At 38.8% G+C, this 17,988-nt stretch overlaps 1 protein-coding gene across 2 annotated transcripts; it reads left to right on the top strand.

Annotated features, from left to right (window-relative positions):
- Window positions 1–119: 119 nt before the first annotated feature.
- SRP54 (signal recognition particle 54) lies at window positions 120–15,977 on the top strand. 2 transcript variants are annotated; one of them, XM_030948796.1, is made up of 16 exons: window positions 120–273; window positions 3,912–4,020; window positions 5,455–5,546; window positions 6,122–6,206; window positions 7,137–7,241; window positions 8,906–8,972; window positions 9,059–9,116; window positions 9,801–9,951; window positions 10,857–11,005; window positions 12,316–12,416; window positions 12,523–12,609; window positions 13,024–13,097; window positions 13,304–13,412; window positions 14,184–14,354; window positions 14,815–14,910; window positions 15,514–15,977. In XM_030948796.1, exons 2-16 carry the CDS (start codon window positions 3,943–3,945, stop codon window positions 15,603–15,605), a joined length of 1,515 nt encoding a protein of 504 aa, XP_030804656.1. In that variant the 5' UTR covers window positions 120–273; window positions 3,912–3,942; the 3' UTR covers window positions 15,606–15,977. The 2 variants fall into 2 exon arrangements, with proteins under 2 accessions (XP_030804656.1, XP_030804657.1); XM_030948797.1 differs by having other exon boundaries at window positions 120–705; window positions 15,514–15,948.
- Window positions 15,978–17,988: the final 2,011 nt, after the last annotated feature.

Consider the following 17,988-nt stretch of genomic DNA (forward strand, 5'->3'; position numbering starts at 1 on the left):
CCCCGCCTTAAGGCGGCGCGGCGAAATTCCCGCCTGTGCCGCGCAGCGTGCGGGCGGCGCGTTTACACGGCGCCACCTTAAGAACGCAGCGGTCCCGCGCACGTCCCGGAAACGGAAGCCAGCGGGGTCCTGAGGGGCGACGGCTAGTGCTGACGTTTCCCTGGTCGGCGGCGGCCGCTGATCCTCGCGATCCAGCGGAGTCTCGCTGGGCGGCCTCGCCCCGGCGGGCTGGGCTGGGCACGGCTCCGCCGCGGGCCCCGCGCCGCGCTCCCGGTGAGTGCTCGTGCTGCCGCCGTAGCCGCTCCGTAAGCGGGACCGCCACCCGCCGCCGTTTTTCGTGACGCGGAGAGTCCCTGGCCCAGTCCCGCGGGGAAGGAGGAGGCACCAGTGCCTGCCGACCCCGGGGAGCGGCAGCGGTCTGTCCTGCGGCAGCCCGGGCCGGGCGGGGCCCTCAGTCCGCCGGAGCTGTGCGGGAGCGATTCTGGGCCTCCGGACCCGGCCTCTGCCGCCCACAGCACCGGGACGGGACTCGCCCAGCCGGTGTCCGCCCACTGTCTGGGGCCAGCCCAGGGCAAAGGCAGCGGCCGGGCACATACACCGGGCTCTGCCTTCATCCCTTTTCCCGAGAAAACGAGGGCATTGGGCCGTAAGCGAGACAGCCGCTCCCGGCTGCTGCCTTGGGGGCGCCTTCCCGTCGTCAGCTGGGTAAGCTTAGAAGGTGGAAACTCGTGAGTTGAGGTTGAGCGGAGCTGCAGTAGCTCAGGGCATTCCCACTGTGAAACAGCCGCTTCTCTGTTACAGTGTTAGACTTGCAGTTGGTCTTAATCCATGTATGTGTACATGTAGTGCAAGTTTATTGTACAGTTTTTAAGTGTTCCTTTTGCTTCGTATCTTTTTAAGCAGCTGCTATCTTTTAAAGCAGCTATTTAAACTGCTGTTACCTGTTAAGCCTATTTTTTTTTCAAAACTCTGTACATTAGATACTGCTAGTTTAGCTAGAGCGATCTGGTTGGAGGTTTATGCTGGGTGTGTGGGCAGGGGCGGGCAGTCTGTCTCCTCAGAATTGCTTCACTGCTGGTTTGTTGTGCCATAGTAAGACATTAGCACTATTCCTGCTGCCCCTTTGTCCCTGGAATGCCCATTCGTGGCTGAAGCACAGAGCTCTTGGGACTGCAGCCGACCATGGCCTGGGAGCTCAGTGTGGCGGTGCTAGGCTGCTGCTGGTGGAGGGAATCAGACTGTGCAGAGCTCATGGCCTTGCTCAGCCCGAGCCCTGCTCAGCCCTGCTCTGTGTGTCTGCGGGGTGCTGCCTTGCCTGCTCTGTGTGTCTGCAGGGTGCTGCCTTGCTCAGCCCCGCTCTGTGTGTCTGCGGGGTGCTGCCTTGCTCAGCCCTGCTGTGTGTGTCTGCAGGGTGCTGCATTCAGGGTGAACTGCCCAGAACCGCAGCTGCCCAGCACACACACCTTCTGCACTGCAGTACTGCTAATGCCTGTCTGGCTATCTGCCAGCCTGAGCTGGCTACCTGCTAAAACATCTTGTGTGCCTTTTTGTCTGGAGTATGTCTCTCAACTTGGATGGACTGTCACAAGTTCTATTAATTTCTGTACTTGGCAGCCCTTAGATATTCTGATGACTTACGATTTTTTAATGTGCTAGCAAGAGCACTTTATATAAAAATGCTTAAACTCATCTCGTTGGCAAAGTATTTGAATTATTCCTGTTGTAAGGCTGTCGGAAGAAGCTTTTGGAATTCTGCAGAGGAAACATTCATTTATTAGAATGTAATTAACCTTCTGTATTTGGAGATCTGTAGAACTCTGGAAACTAATTTTAAATATTGAGTATTCACATGACTGTATGTTGGTCATCCTATCAAATTTCTTAGCTAATATATCCAAGTTTTATAGTTAAGTTCTGTCACTGGTGGCTGTTTTAGCAGCTCAAAGCTTACTGAGGTGCAGCACTGTTTTTAAAGGTTTGGAGGCTTTGTTTTTTCTTACACATTGTGATTATCACAAAAAATGATCTGGAAAACGTTTTGAACATCTGTTTTGCTGAGACTGTTTGGTAGAACCTATTGATGATTTAAATGCTTTTTTTAGAATTATTCTGCAATAATATGACTTTTATGCCTAATAAGGAAGCCTTGGAGTTTTACCACTTCAGAGAACATGTAGAAGTCCCCTTCCAGCAATGTAAGAAGATGGACATCAATTTCTATTAGTGTACTGTAGAGTACACCAATAGAACAGTAGAGTATTTGCAAATACTCTACTGGCAGAGTTCCTTAAGAAACACAGACTTATTTTTTAAATTAATATTGAGATGGCATTGTAATGGATATCATTACTTGTATGTTCAATGTACATTATATCTAAAAAGTGTAAATATATTTATTTGTGTCATTTGCCATACCCAACTCCTGTACTTAGACGGGATTTATTTATCCTACATCTTCTGAAGCTCCTGGAGAATTTGTTCTGCATTGTGACCTTAGTATCAGGGGAGGGTGGGTTAGACTGGCAGGTGGTTTTGGGGTTTTATTGCTGGTTTAACCTACCAAGTTGATAACAAGTAAATTTTTTAGTAACTTTCAATTAGACCAAGCAATCTGGAAGTTGGCTTACATGGGAACCTTGTTTTAGCTCTTTTGGAATATATATTTTATTATTTATAAATAATAAAACATTTTAACACATTTTAAACTGTGCTGTTTGGGGTTTGTGCAGCTGATAAATCTCAGTGTGTGTATATAGTGAGCTGCTTTGTTAGCCACATTGATGTTCTACTATTAAGTCAGAATGTAGCTGGTGGTACATTCTTCATTTCAATAAATGGACTGGCCTTTCGTCTCTGTTTTCTTCTCACTTGACGCAGGGGGAAGTCCCAAAAGTCTTTGAAACTCTCATCTGTTTTGATTACAGAGGCTCCCACTACTGAGAATTTGGATTTCAGTTCTGAAAGGAGGAGCTCAAATGTGAGATTCCAGTTTGGGCTATCAGCTAGGAAGTAGTTTCAGCTGAGTACAGGAAAGCAACACTGAAAGTGGAAGATAAACATGAAGTATTTGAAGTGCTCCATTTCAGCATTAGCTGTGGTGTTGCAAATTTTTGCTCTTCAGACAGGTTTTGATTTGCCCTTAATCAGAATTTTAGATTGCTGATTCTACCATGTGTTCTCCTGAATATCTTGCCACATAATATAGGGGGTGAAGTAGTTTAGCATGTTGGCTAGAGTGTGTACCCTTCAGAAATTCACTTTTTATGATTTTCTAAGTGTAAATTTTGGTATGGTTTAGGCTTATATGTGAGATTTGTGTTTCTAGTGAGCAAAAATAGTCTTTTTCCAGTACAGCCATTAAAAACTATAGTATGAATTTTGCTTAAAAAATGCAAGTATGTTTGTAGGGCTGCTGAAATGGGAAATTCAGCTTGATTAATGAAAGCTGGATAAAATGCAACTGATAAATAATGTTGAATTTTGCTAGCGAAATACTTTACTTCTGGTCATACTGTCCTTGCAAGAGGCAGTGTTTCTAGGCTGTTCTGCTTGATTTTATTCTGTTATGTAGCATATTGCTGATAAGAGGATAAAAAGCAGCTGGCATTCTTTCTGGAAGCCTCTCTGGACTGTTCTGTTTGGTTTTTTCCATGGTGAATTCAATGCACATTTATTCTATGCAGTGAAATCCTTCCTAGTAGAAGTGTGGTATCTCTGTTTTTAAGTAGGCCATGAGGATTGGCTAAAATTAACTTCAGGCCAATATTTCCTAAAAATAACTTTAAAAAGTAAAACTTGTGCACTTTCTGGAATGCAAAGCAGGATTCTTACCCAAAAGTTACTTGAATGATTAATTTGTGAAAGTATAGCTTCAACTGGTTTAAAATGTTATTTTAAAATTTTTATTCCAGATCCTTCTGAGTCGTACTTGAAGCCACCAAAATGGTTCTGGCAGATCTTGGAAGAAAAATAACTTCAGCATTGCGCTCACTGAGCAATGCCACAATCATCAATGAAGAGGTATGTAATGTGCAAATGTCATGGCACTAGCACTGGAAGAGTTCTGAGAAAAAGTTCTCACAGGCTGATGAGAAGCTTGAAGTGGGCTACCTAGACTTTTTTTTTTTCCTTCAAGTAAAATTTCTACTAAAGGTTTTAACCCCCTAACAGTACTGCCAGAAATGAAAACTAGATTTATATCTGGGTCATCACCTCAGACGTAGTGGGTCCCATGGTCAAAGGGTCCTTGAGCCTGGTGCTGTAAATAGGGAGATTAATGTCCTGTGGCGGCAGTGTGTGCCTAAGTGTGGATGGAAGGTAGGTGCCTGCTCTGATTTATGTGTGTGTGGGCACAGGCAGACTATGCAGATGTGTATTAGGCTGCTAGAAGCTGAAATGTGGAAGAACACATGTAAGCTTTGCTGTCTAAATTGTGAGCAATGTGTTGCATTTGCTGCCTTTATGTTCAAACCATGAACATAAAGGCAGCAAATGCTGCCTTATGTTCAAACTGGAATTTTGTTTGGCTTAGTATGGCCTGTATTTTCTCTAAGTAAGAGTTTGAAAATAGAACCCAGTGTGTTCTGTCATAGGTGTTGAATGCAAGATGGAAAACTAAGTAATGTGATGGTTTCAAAGTGTCTCTGAGTACATAGATTGTGTACATAGAAACTCTTTTCAGTACATACAAATTCTTTTCAGGTGGAAAGATGTGTGGCTTAAAGTAACTAAAAAATAGGGTCATTGAGAGCTGTAGGGTTAGAACTTATGCATAATGAAAATGTTTTAATTTATCTTCTACCAGGAGACAAAAAAACCTAAATTGAATCAAATACAGCCCAATTATTTTTTTTCAGCAATGGAAACTTTTATCCTGCAAGACCTCAAGATGTGAAAATGAGGCCATTTATGCAGGTGTTACTTTCAGAAAAATCTTTGTGTTCAAGACTTTGAAAACTTAGAGTAGACAGGTTTCTCCCTGAAGCATCTGCTTGTCTAAAAGGCATGCAGTCAGAGCAGCAGTCCAGTTTCTGAAAATGCAGGTAGGAGGGTGTCTATCTTTAGTTGAGGAATACTGTTACAGAAATGGTGTTGTGATCTGAGGAGTTTTTTGGTGTACTTTCTAAGGAGTACCCAGAGGGGAGTTCAGGAAGTCTTGCTGTCATATGAGCTGTTGGCCATAATGCAGTAGGAAGTGTTTTGTGTTGGTGTTCTGTAGTGTGCAGCTGTTACAATTGAGAACCCTTCCCTCTCAGATTTAAATTGTTTTTACGTAGGAACAAATGCACAGACATTTTTTGTGACAGTTGATTTCATGATATGACTACATGCATTTAATTTGTGAAAGCCATATCATAAATAGACTTCCACATTCTTATTTTAACCTAATAGTGTACTAGTTAATCTCTGTGTATTGTAAAACATTTTTTCTGATTTTTCTTTTATACTCCAAAGGTTTTAAATGCTATGTTAAAAGAAGTATGTACAGCATTACTGGAAGCTGATGTTAATATCAAACTTGTGAAGCAACTTAGAGAAAATGTCAAGTAAGTGAAATAATCAAAATGCATTTAACTTTTGATATTTGTAAAAGTTGTAGTTTGAAGTTACAAAAGAACAACTAATTTATAACTTAATATGTTGGGGTTTTTTTTAGAAACACAGTTTATTTTTAACAGGAAAACAGCTGTTTGAACTAAATGTTTAGCCAGTTCCATCAAAAGAGTCTTTGGTCAAATTTAGCCATTTATTGCTGTTACAGGCTTGTTTCAAAAATCTTTTGCTGTCATCAGTCATCTGATAAACAAGCTCTTCATTACTTCCTAGACACATAATCTTCACATGTTCTGTGCTGGCTATAAATAAATCTGTGTATGTGACTAGCACGGTTACTTTGCCTATTTTCAGATTAATTTAAGTAAATGCAAGTCTGAAAGATGCATTTTAGAAACCTGTTTTTGTCCTCTGCATAAGAATGTCTCCAATGCATGTCACTTCTTAAGTACATCCTATCTGAAAACTCAGAACAAATCAGAGTGCTGTTGCAGTTCCTAAAACTTTATTACTAGGTTCAAGTGATGCTTTAAGTTATGCTAGTGTTCCATGCTTTTCTCAAACTCAGGTCTGCAATTGATCTTGAAGAAATGGCATCTGGCCTTAACAAAAGAAAAATGATCCAGCATGCAGTCTTTAAAGAGCTTGTTAAGGTAGGACTTCAGAATTCTGTATTGCATCACTCTCCTTGTACAGTCTGGGCTTGGAAGTAGTGCAGTAGCAAGGCAAGCTTTTAGGTGGTTGTGTAGTACCTGCAGTCAGGTTTTCTGATGTGAAAGCACAACTGCAATACTGCAGACAGCAGTGTTCTCATTGAAACTGCATCCTGGGCATTTCTCAAACTAACTTCAGTTTAAGCTTTCAGTTCAATTGTTCTTATTCTTCAACTGAAATGTAAAGACAAGAGTAAAGTACTGCTAGCTTCTAGACTGCATCTGCTTGTCCCAGAACACAGCTTTTCTACCCTAATGTTCCAACTACTGATAAGCCTTTGGAAAAGTGATAAGTAACAACCAGCAGCTCAATGCAACATTTCTCATTAATCTGCCTGCTTGGTCAAATAGGACTTGAGTATCTGTATTCTGCCCTCTTTCATTATGTAGTGTAGTCATTTGTTCTTCTGTAGTCTGTACCCAGAGATATGGTGACTCTCAGGAGTGTATTTACCTTCTACTCATTTCACAAGTGAGGCAGCAACCCTACAAAGCCTTCTGTGCTGTAGGATTCTCACTGGAAGAAGCCCGTGCTGAGCAGTGACAAGAGAGGTGGAGGTCACCTTTCTGTGTTGGTTGTTATCTTTGTGCCATATATACAGGCCATCCTGACTGTGCTTGGTATTACAAAGAAATTAACACTGTTGTTGTTGCAGAATTATTATGCAGAACATTATATACTATAGATATCTTGTAAGGGCTGTTGTTCACTGTAAATCAGCAAAAATCTAAGCCAAATTAAGATGAGACTGTGCAAAAACTGTTTTTCTCCTTTGGATATGAAACAAGGCACCTAGCATTAGTGTGACACCAACTGTTCCATGCTTTTGAAATTTGGTTCTGCTGTCTATGTTACTCCCTGTTCTTTAGCTTGTAGATCCTGGAGTCAAGGCATGGACACCTACCAAAGGAAAACAGAACATTATAATGTTTGTTGGTTTGCAAGGAAGTGGTAAAACAACAACTTGTTCAAAGGTAAGTGCAGTGGATCTCTTTGCATTGGTTTTGGTTTGTTTGTTGGGGTTTGGTTTTTTGTTGGTTTTTTTGGGGTTTTTTTTTTTTGCTTGGGGAAGCTGGTGGTCATTGGGCTCCTTAGGTAGGTTTGGCTTGTGATCTGTGCTGGTTTTGTTAGTAGGAAAGTTCTAACTCACTACCATGTAGAGATACATTTGCAGAGGGGTTTCTGAGATGAAATGAATGTTGAAAGTAATATTTTTTGGGGCAATATATGACTTGTAGGACTTCCTTCAAAAATTTTTAAACTGAACTTTTGATGAAACAATACCCTATAAGAGAGTCTTTATTTGTCCTTATACTTAGTTAAACCACAACATTGTAGTTCACCTTCTAGGTTTAAGACTAAATATTAAGAATGGGTGTTCATGCCATTACTTATTTAGAAAAACAGTGGAATTTGGCCTTTGTATTAGATACAAAGTATCAGTTAAGTGTAAGTTGGTGATATGAAACCTCTTCCAGCTGCAGACTAATTCAGGAAATTTGTGGTTTTATTTTTTTAAGGCTAAAAAAAGAATGGTCTGAATCGATGTATGTTCACATCTGCAACAAGGCCTTCCCTGTTTTTTAGTGTGAGGTCAAACAGCACACCATTCCTTGTGGGATTGTCCGCTTCCTGTGACAGGAAGTTGTAATCTCTGCTTTCCATTTTTCCATTTTCCACCAACCTCCTGGACTGTGCTTCACTGTGTTGCTTCTCCAGTAGATGTCAGGGTAGTTAAAGTCCCCCACAAGAACCAGGGCCTGTGACTTTGAGGCTGCTTCTAGCTGCCCACAGAAAGCCTCATCCACTTGCTCCTTCTGATCAGGTGGCCTGTAACAAACACCCACAACAGCATCACCCTCACTAATCTGCCCTTTTATCTTAAACTATAAACTCTTGACTCACTCATCATTCACCCCAGGACAGAGCTGGATACATTCCAAGTTGTGAGGAGGAATTATCCTGTGGAAAAAAGACACATCTTTGTTGTTTTTTGTCATCTCCTTTTGAGATGCACACATAGTGAAATATTCAGCATAGTCTTCTGAAATCAGAGCAGGCTTTCTTAGTGCTTTTGTAGGTGAACCTTGTTTTGAATGTTTGTATTTGGTTAGTGTTTTGTGAATATACGTAGTACCCGTGAAGCTGACTGTTGTAGGAATTTTAAGGATTCTGTCCCCTGCTTTAAAGCATGTCCTTTCAATGGAAATATCTTTGTTCCTCTGAAAGTACAAAAACACAGAGCTGTACAAGTTGTAGCCATTATGGTACTTGATATTGAAGTATTGCTTTGGGTAGTTTGTACATGCTAGTCCAATCTGCAGTATTGACACTAAGAAGAATTCAGGAGCTAGTAAAATGGGAACTTAAATTATTTGTAGTCATTCCTAGAGATTGCCATTTCAAGAAATTGAAATCAGAAGCAGAGTCAAGTAGGTATTTTCATCTTGCCATTAATAATTATTTATAACATGCTTTTCTAAATAATGGCTATGCTAATCATGAACAGTCTTACTCTGTGGCCTCACTTATAGAAGGGCTGGCTTGAGTTTGTGTCCTCTGTGTGTGACTTCAGGCTGTTAGAAGTGTCATGTCAATGGGACTTTGGTGTAACTACTTGTTTTGGGTTTCATTTCAGTTAGCATACTTCTATCAGAGGAAAGGCTGGAAGACATGTCTAATATGTGCAGACACATACAGAGCAGGTAACACAGACTTTAATGATGTAGTTCTCTATCTATAATATTTGAAGATTTCCTTAAGTAGGTCCTTGACTATACCTGTCTTACAGGTGCTTTTGACCAGTTAAAGCAGAATGCCACAAAAGCAAGAATTCCCTTTTATGGGAGGTAAGCATCTTTCAGAAACACTTTGGAGAACAATTCAACTCCAGTTATGTGTTGTTCTGTTCTGAACATTTGCACTAAACCCCATCTAGCATGGCCTAATTGCTTTCATTTTAATAATATATTCTGGGTAATGCTTGCTCTGATCAGATGATTATTCTGTCCAGTTCAGTGTATTGCCTGGAGTAACAGGTAGGATAGTGTACAAAGAGATCAGGTGTCCAGGAATAATTCCCTATGGTGCTTACTCAATGTGTAGCAGCTCACAGACTTTTACCAGACATGGCCAGATTTTTGAGAAGTATCTCACAGATCAAAGGATATAATTTTTGGATGCTTAATTTTTATTATCAAATAGAGACAGAGGTGAACCTGAAATGTCTTTTTGTAAAGCAGTAAATAACTTTCCCCTAAGATTCACTGAAGGCGAACTGTCTAGATGCTCAGCAAAATCCTATTTGAGAGGATTTGAGAACTTAGTGCAGCTTCCAGCAGGTGAGATGGACTTCAGGCTTTGTGCTTCAGTTCACTGAGCAGTAAGGGTAAATGGCTTAGGAAGACATATTTGTAACCAATTTTTGCTTTACCTAAGAGGAGTTCCCTCTTGAAATCCAGATAGACTTATAGTTAACAAGTGTATAGTCAAATTATGAAATTCTGAATCTCTTTGTTTCTCTTTTTGATCAGTTATACAGAAATGGATCCTGTAATAATTGCCTCAGAAGGTGTTGAGAAATTTAAGAATGAAAACTTTGAAATCATCATTGTTGACACAAGTGGACGTCACAAACAAGAAGACTCTTTGTTTGAAGAAATGTTACAAGTTGCTAATGCCATAGTGAGTAGTTTTGAGAAATAGAGTAACTTGGCATTTGGTGACAGTTGATTAATCTTTATCCTAATGTTCTGTGTGCATTTTGCTTTAACTCCTAGATGATATTAGAAATTACAAACAGATATGAATAAGCAAAGGCTAAACGACCAGTGCTTGTTAGTTTTGTTATGGTTTTAATTCTTCTATTCTTCTGTTCAAGGATGCTTGCATATGATCAGACTGCCATTCCTGCTTTAACTTTTCCTTTTCAGGATCTTTGCATTGAAAAACTAGATGAAAGAAGCAGTCTGGTCTGGTTTCCTTTAACTATCAATACTAAACTTTCTGTGATTGTCACAAATAATTGCACTGAGACAGAGAAGATGATTCGATAACTTTCAAGAGTTTTGATATGTAAATGAAGCTGTTGTTTCTATGGGTTTAAAAAGTCTGGCTATTTGTTTGATTCTGTGGTCTTGCATGACAATATGACACTTCCCACACAATTCCTGGTAATGGCTAAATTATTTTTGGAGGAATGGATGTCTTAAATATATGAATGTAAAACCAAATGGAAGATGTTAGCTATTAAGTGCTTGTAGATACTAATTATCTTATTCGCTCAAGATACTGGCTAAAATCACTTGCATCATAACTAATAAGCACAAGCATATTAAATTGTAATATTTTGTGTTGTGGATAAATCATACAGTCATTCAGCATCAGAATTTTTTAAATGGTCCTTAGATAATACTGTTCATAAAAACAGTGGTCCTGTTTTAAACTCTAGCATACAGCTTTTATATACTGTTATTGCAGTAAGTTCTGCTACTGAACCTATATAATAATAATAATAATAATAATAATAACGCATTAACATTGTTTAGTAAAGCAGGAAATGATCATTTTGTGTATCTCATTTCTCCTAGCAACCAGATAACATTGTTTATGTGATGGATGCTTCCATTGGCCAAGCTTGTGAAGCTCAAGCTAAAGCTTTCAAAGACAAAGTAGATGTAGCTTCTGTTATTGTCACTAAGCTGGATGGACATGCCAAAGGAGGTGGAGCCCTTAGTGCGTAAGTACTAATGGGGTATAACAGTGTCCAGCATCTGGCTGTGCACAGCCAGCTGTGAAATGAGTTAGTATCTCACAGAAACCTGTCCTGGAGAGTGTCACTGTCACCCTGCACAGAATCTAAGTCAGTCCCAGTCACACTTAGATTCTTACCCTTCGTCTGGTGGGTAGGATCACCTGTTGATGATACTTACCATCAGCATTCAGTGATAGGATGTATTTTCAGTACAGTAGTTTGTATTGTCACAGGTCAGACTTTTGTCTTCTGAAATCAGCATCAAGCAATATTCATTGCCTATTGTGTACTAGGCATTTTTCCAGAAAGATAAATTTGGGCTCAACAGATATGACTTAAATGAATTTGAGTTTTGCACTTTGAGATTTTTTCCAAAAGGGGAAAAGCTGTACCTCATCATATGTGACCTTAAAACTATAATGCAAATCAAACTTCTGGATTGGCAGTGTCCAGAAACTTGATGAAAAGTTGTCTGTGGTCCTACTTACCCAAATTCCATTCTTGTTGGACCTTCCATGTCCTGTATCTTGGCAGAGTTTTGACCAGAAAATGCTACATTTTATCTTCAGCCTTATATGATTGTTTCAACTGTCTTTCAGTGATACAGCTTGTCTGGAGCTGAGATGTTTTGTCAAAACAGTCAAAATAACTGACCCTGACTTGCTAATTCCCTGTCTGTCTTTGACCTGAAGTGTTAGAGTTCCTAAATTGCCATATGTATTTTGCTTTATCTATAGCATGATGTTGGAAGACTAAAGCTTTTGGTATTTTCATTTTGCTCTTGTTCGAGTTGTCGTATGCTTGTGTGCTTTGTGTGCTGTGTTTGCTCTGTACTGTCTGTGGACTGGAAACTAAATTTTATCTAAAAGATAATGCCAGTGTGGTGGAAAGATTCTGAGTTTTCTTATGTCTGCGCTTTTTCCTGTGTTGAAAATGAGATTGATCTTTTGTATGAGGTACCTTGAAGAAATTGTAATCAGTGCTTGTCATCTGACAGTATTATCACTAGTATCAGTGTATGTATCAGTAATAGCCCAGTATTATGATAAAGTGGAGATGATTTTTTTTTTTCCTTTCCTCTCAAAGTTTGTATTTTATAAAGTACTAATTAGAGAAAAATCTTTTTAACTACTCTGAGCTAAGCATCCACGTGCTGGGTGTTTTTTCATTAATAGTTTGAGGAGTAAGGCAGATCCTTCAGACAGAATGCATAGTGTTGATGATGCCTAGCTGATTATAGTATAAAAGATAGATGGTGTTTGAGAGGCCATTTCATGAAATATATTTTATTGCAGAGTTGCTGCCACAAAGAGTCCTATTATTTTTATTGGAACTGGCGAGCACATAGATGACTTTGAACCCTTTAAAACACAGCCTTTCATCAGCAAGCTGCTTGGTACGTCCAATGTACAACTGTGCTTAAAAGACACTTAGAATTGGATAATGGAAAGTCAAAGTGTATTTTTTTAAATGCTAATTTCAGATCTGTTTTCTTTATTCAGGTATGGGTGATATTGAAGGATTGATAGATAAAGTAAATGAGTTAAAGTTGGATGATAATGAAGCACTCATAGAAAAGCTAAAACATGGTAAGTTATTCCCAAGGACTGAATAGCAGATGCATTATGGTGACCTGACCATGGCAGGTGCTCTGTGACAGAGACCACTGAGTTCATTTGTGCTGTGTGTAGACACAAACAACTTGTTCATGTTCAGTGAAGAATGGTTTTCTTTCTCCAGTAAATGTGGCAGCCAAGTAAATTCAATTGTGTTTTTTCAAACGATAAGTCTGTCAGACTACAACTGCAGAAAAAGTAGCTTAATGGTTCAGCATGTGCCATCTGAAACTGTTTAGCCATATGAAGAGTGAAGAGGTTTATTTATCTACTTATCTATGTAGTATAGTCTTTACCTTATAAATACAAAGAATAATTTAAAAAGGAGGGTAAGAGCAAAATGCTGGTGTGACTTCTGCTAACTTTTCTTTTGTTGTTGTGCTTCAGGTCAATTTACATTAAGAGATATGTATGAACAATTCCAAAACATCATGAAAATGGGACCATTCAGTCAGATCTTGGTTAGTTATCCCCAAAATAATTTTATTTTAAAACTCTTAATTGAAATTTGTTATAATCCGTGTTCTGTTTTTAAAAAGGTGAAGTTATTTGCCTACTGCAGTATGCAACTACTGAATTAACAGTTGCTGTCTGTATTTCTTTCTGCTTAATTAAAGTTAGCTTTGCCTATTCTGACCCAGCTTTTGTTTTCCTTTCTTGCAACAAGGGCATGATCCCTGGTTTTGGAACTGACTTCATGAGTAAAGGCAATGAACAGGAATCAATGGCAAGGCTAAAGAAACTCATGACTATAATGGACAGTATGAATGATCAAGGTAATATAAATTTCACCCTCTGTTTTTTTTCTTGATTGTTGAACAAACTTATTTAGCGAGATCTTTCTGGAAACAAAAATTCATATTGCAGCATGTACAGTGACAGAAAATGACAAATATTTAATATTCTTGGGAATTGCAAGGAGTACATGTGTCTCCAAATTTCTTAAATCTAAATATCTGGAGATACTTTGTGTGTTGCTGCTCTGTCTTGTGTAGAGTAGGTGGAATTTCAAATAATTTCCATTCTATTGGAAATCAATGTACTTTTATTCATTGTATTGTAACTGTTCATAAATTATTAATGCTATACTTGCAAATTAATAAGGTATGTTAATCTTTAATCTGGCATTGCTGTCTTTTTCCTACTCACCGTCAAATTTACTTGGTGACATAGCCTGGTCTCTGGAATTCAAAGTGTTGTTTTTAGTCCACCTAAAATTCCTTTAGTAGTATGCTCTTACCCTTGTACTAAACCCATTAATATGGCTTAAGACCAGGAATCCCAAGAGCACAATTTCTTCACACAGCTTTTTTCTATCACATTGAATAACATATGAAGATAAGAGCTTCTTAGTAGTACTGTCTAGAATATTATGCCTCAGTGATTTATGTAAAATTTTGCATTGTCACTTTTAAAACAAAGTTTTTATTCTCTGTCTCAAAATTAAGTTCTCAACAATGAAAACAGGTTTGCTGTTTGTTACCAATTGTAACAGTTTTTAATGTCAGTGACTTAATGGATTTTTCTATTCCACACTGTAATTGCAGAACTTGACAGTACAGATGGTGCCAAAGTTTTCAGTAAGCAGCCAGGAAGAATCCAAAGAGTAGCAAGAGGCTCTGGTGTTTCTACCCGAGATGTTCAGGAGCTTTTGACCCAATACACTAAGTTTGCACAGATGGTGAAAAAGATGGGAGGCATCAAAGGGCTTTTCAAAGGTAAAAAAAACCTCCAAACCAATACGAAAAACCCCACTCTAAAATTTATTAACTAAGGGGGGAGGTCACTTGATGTGTGTACACAGAGGAAATGAGAAAATACTCATTAGGGAGAAAGTGAGTTGTAGCTTGCTCATTTTCACAATGTTTGAAATTTCTTTTATGTCACTGGTAAGAGCTGCACTGTTCTTCATGACAGCAGTGTGTAACTTAGCAAGGAAAGCTACTGTATTTCTATCAATGCAGATTTGATTACCACTACAGTACTAACACTTCAGTCTGGTTTGTGGAGTGCAGGGAGTGTTGATCCTAAACGGAATTTTAGTGGCTGATGTAGTAACTTCTAATAATGGGCTCATGGATATGAATCTAGAATTAGGAGGTAACATTTGGATTTATTTTATTTCTAGCACCATTTGTTAATCCACTTTCTTATAAGTGCTCTTTTCTTTTTATTTAGGTGGTGATATGTCCAAGAACGTAAACCCATCTCAGCTGGCCAAACTGAATCAGCAGATGGCAAAGATGATGGATCCAAGAGTTCTTCATCATATGGGTATGTGCTGACTTTTTATAGCTTCAAGAGCAGACTGTCAGTTATAGTGGAGCATTTGAGGAAGGGGATGGGAGACTATCTGCATTATATATCAGTATTAAGTATTTCTAGGGTTTTCTAACAATGATCAGAAAGTTGAGTCCAAATACTTTGCACTTAGCAGTGCTTAATCTAGTCTTTCATTTGGATTCAGATCTCAAAATGAGTATTTGGAATGGTGAAGGATGTCTGTGGTAAAACAAATCTTCCTAGACTTCCCTTCTCTTCTAAGATTTGCTCAAATGATTAAATTTGACAAGAGCAACTTTAAATAAGGACTCCCATAACTGAACCTTACTGACTGATAATAGTCATTCCATCAAGTTTTTTCTTCTGTCTAGTTCTTAATGCACGAGTCATCTTAAACCCTGGTGTTTTGCAGACCTTTCTGTAACTGCTCACTCCATTCTTTATTTTCAATAGCTGTTTCAACCTGGTTTGACAGTTTGGGCTTCTGCCTTTGTATATTACTGGAAGAGTGTGTGTACAGGAATGATGCCTCAAGCAAGAGAGCCGTGCTTCAGAGTTCATTAACACATTCATGTTCTCACTTATTTTCTGCAGGTGGCATGGCCGGTTTGCAGTCAATGATGAGACAATTTCAACAAGGTGCTGCTGGGAATATGAAAGGCATGATGGGATTCAATAATATGTAAAGAAGCCTTAATACAAATGGACTTGGTTGACTCCTCGTTGCAACTTCAGTGAATGAATTAGCTTTCTTCCTTTTTACAGTGATGAGAGAGTGGTCTTTTGAAATCTTACCCAGGCTTCTCAGTTTCTACATCTAATTTCTGAAAACTATTTTTGCTTAAATTAGTTCCTCTCCACTAACAACTGATGGCACAAAGAGCAATTCAATTTAATAAAACAAAATCATGATGTAAAATTTTAATATTTAGAGACACTTTTTAATCGTTTACATCAAATGGCAGCCATTATATTTGTAAACAACCCTGATCTTTGGTTATAGTAACATAAAATGTCACAAATATACTGTAAAATAAAATTTAAGTGGTTATAAACAAGGGAATGGCCTGTGTCTTCAGTTCCTTTTAACTGTCCTTTCAGTGTGTAATGAGATTGTTTGCTTAGTTTGATTTTTTCTAAAGACTGTTGTAACTAATGTTTGGCATAGATTGTATAAGAATAGCTCAGTACCTAAAAATGTGCTGTTGATGCTCATCTGTGGAGCATTTTTAGAATGTGGATGTGCTGTGCTCAGGTTTGTACAAGACTTTGTCATATAGAATTTCATCATTCTTTCCCTATACACAAAGAATCAAGGGACTAAAAAACTACAGGTGTGCAGATACCAAACTGTTTTGTATGCTGAAGATAATCTTCATACCAGGCTGCCAGTTAAGCAGTTCTGTTGTTCTGGAGGTGATTTCTAAAGCATATTAAGTGGAATTATGTGCTGGTACTGAACTTTAAAACAGAGATAGCTGTATTTAACAGAGCATATTGCCCCAACTCAGCTACATTCTGATCTTAATTTCCTATAGCAGTTTAATATTTCTGTTTACTCTGTTGGTGTAAAAAGGGTAGAATCCACAGGCACAATTCAGAAACTACGTAGACCAAGATGAACCTTAAAATCCAACATAGATTTTGTACCCTTATCTTAGGGTAAGAGGGTGTATTATAAATTTTAATACACTGCAGTGTTTAGTGTGTAAATGGACACCTATTGCTGCTGTCTAGATAAAAGTTAAATGCAGTAGTTAAAACAAGTGGGTCCCTCTGTCAGCCAGTTCTCTGACATGGCAGCTAACAGGTAATGTCTAATATATGACATTAGACTCTTGCAATAATAAAACATGAGCTATGCTGTAATGTAGTTTATAATGTGAAAATATCTCCTGCTTGATTAATGTGTTCAGTATATGGAGGATGCTGAAAAATCTTCAAGTATCCCATCTACCTAAATGCACTGCATTAATCTGCACAAGGATCAGTTAATTTGAATCTTTGTATTTTAAATGTAAGAAAATAATGAGTCCTTGCATATCACCAGCTTGTTGGGGAGCTGTTGTCAGCTTCTGAAATTGTGTGCTTACTAAAACCTGATTTTTTTTTAATAGTATTTTCAGTTCTTGAGCAGTATAAAGCAATGCAATATGCAAAACCATGCAGGAGAGAGTATGAAATCTTGGTTTGAAATGCAATCCCTGGGGGACAGTGGATGGTTAATGCTTTTGATGGAAATCAACCATGAATAGGGATATTGAGGATGAACAGTGAAGCACTGTGCTACAGGACAGGCTCAGTCAGACTGTCAAGTTACCAACAATTTAACTCTATTTTCAGCTTGTGGCCTACATTTAGTTTTAACTTTTAGTTCACCATTTCCAAAGTACTAAAACTGCAACCAGATACAAAGAGAGCTGTCACTAGCTGAGTGTTGGCAGAGACAAGGGTGAGTTTAGAATGCATTTCCTTTAAAGTATGTGTTAATTGTTATTTCTAAGATATATGCTGGAATGAACAAAGTGTATATTGCCCTTACATGAGGAAGCCAGGTAGAAAATACTTTGGAGCTTGCTTAGAAAAATTGCCTGAGGATCTCAAGCCTGGGAAAAAAACCACATCCATGATGGAGGCACCAAGAACAAGAGTATAGGAGCACATCTGAATGGATTGGAGACTTACGTGGCCTTTCATAACTTGATGCAAATAAAATTCTCATGGCAAATGTGTAACAACACTCCCAGCACCATTTTCTTGCATTAGGGTTTTTGTCCTCATCCTCTATGTCATCTCAGAAAAGTCTGCAGAAAAGTTTTGCCTAACATACAAGAACCTTGAAGAGCTAGGGTCAAGCAAAATTCACTGGAAATGCTTAGAAGACGGAGGTCTGTCTTCTTGTGTATATCTTGCTGAAAGCTGTTGCTGCTGTCAGACAAGCTTTTGTCTGAGCTGTTTGAGCTCAGGCTGCTGCTGAGCAGCCTGCTAAGAGGAAATGGTTATGATGGTCAATGGATAGCTGTGTGATGGAAGCTGGACAATTAACTATTAGCACACACAAACAGCTAT

The sequence above is a fragment of the Camarhynchus parvulus genome, chromosome 5 (assembly GCF_901933205.1).
Source record: "Camarhynchus parvulus chromosome 5, STF_HiC, whole genome shotgun sequence".
Classification (NCBI taxonomy): domain Eukaryota; kingdom Metazoa; phylum Chordata; class Aves; order Passeriformes; family Thraupidae; genus Camarhynchus; species Camarhynchus parvulus.

What these genes read in the sequence shown, in the direction of transcription:
- SRP54 (XM_030948796.1), top strand. Translation starts at nt 3,943, where the DNA reads ATGGTTCTGGCAGATCTTGGAAGAAAAATAACTTCAGCATTGCGCTCA. An exon ending in TTTCATCAGCAAGCTGCTTG is followed by an intron (nt 12,417 to 12,522) that starts GTACGTCCAATG and finishes TTCTTTATTCAG; the next exon opens with GTATGGGTGATATTGAAGGA. An exon ending in AAGAGTTCTTCATCATATGG is followed by an intron (nt 14,911 to 15,513) that starts GTATGTGCTGAC and finishes TATTTTCTGCAG; the next exon opens with GTGGCATGGCCGGTTTGCAG.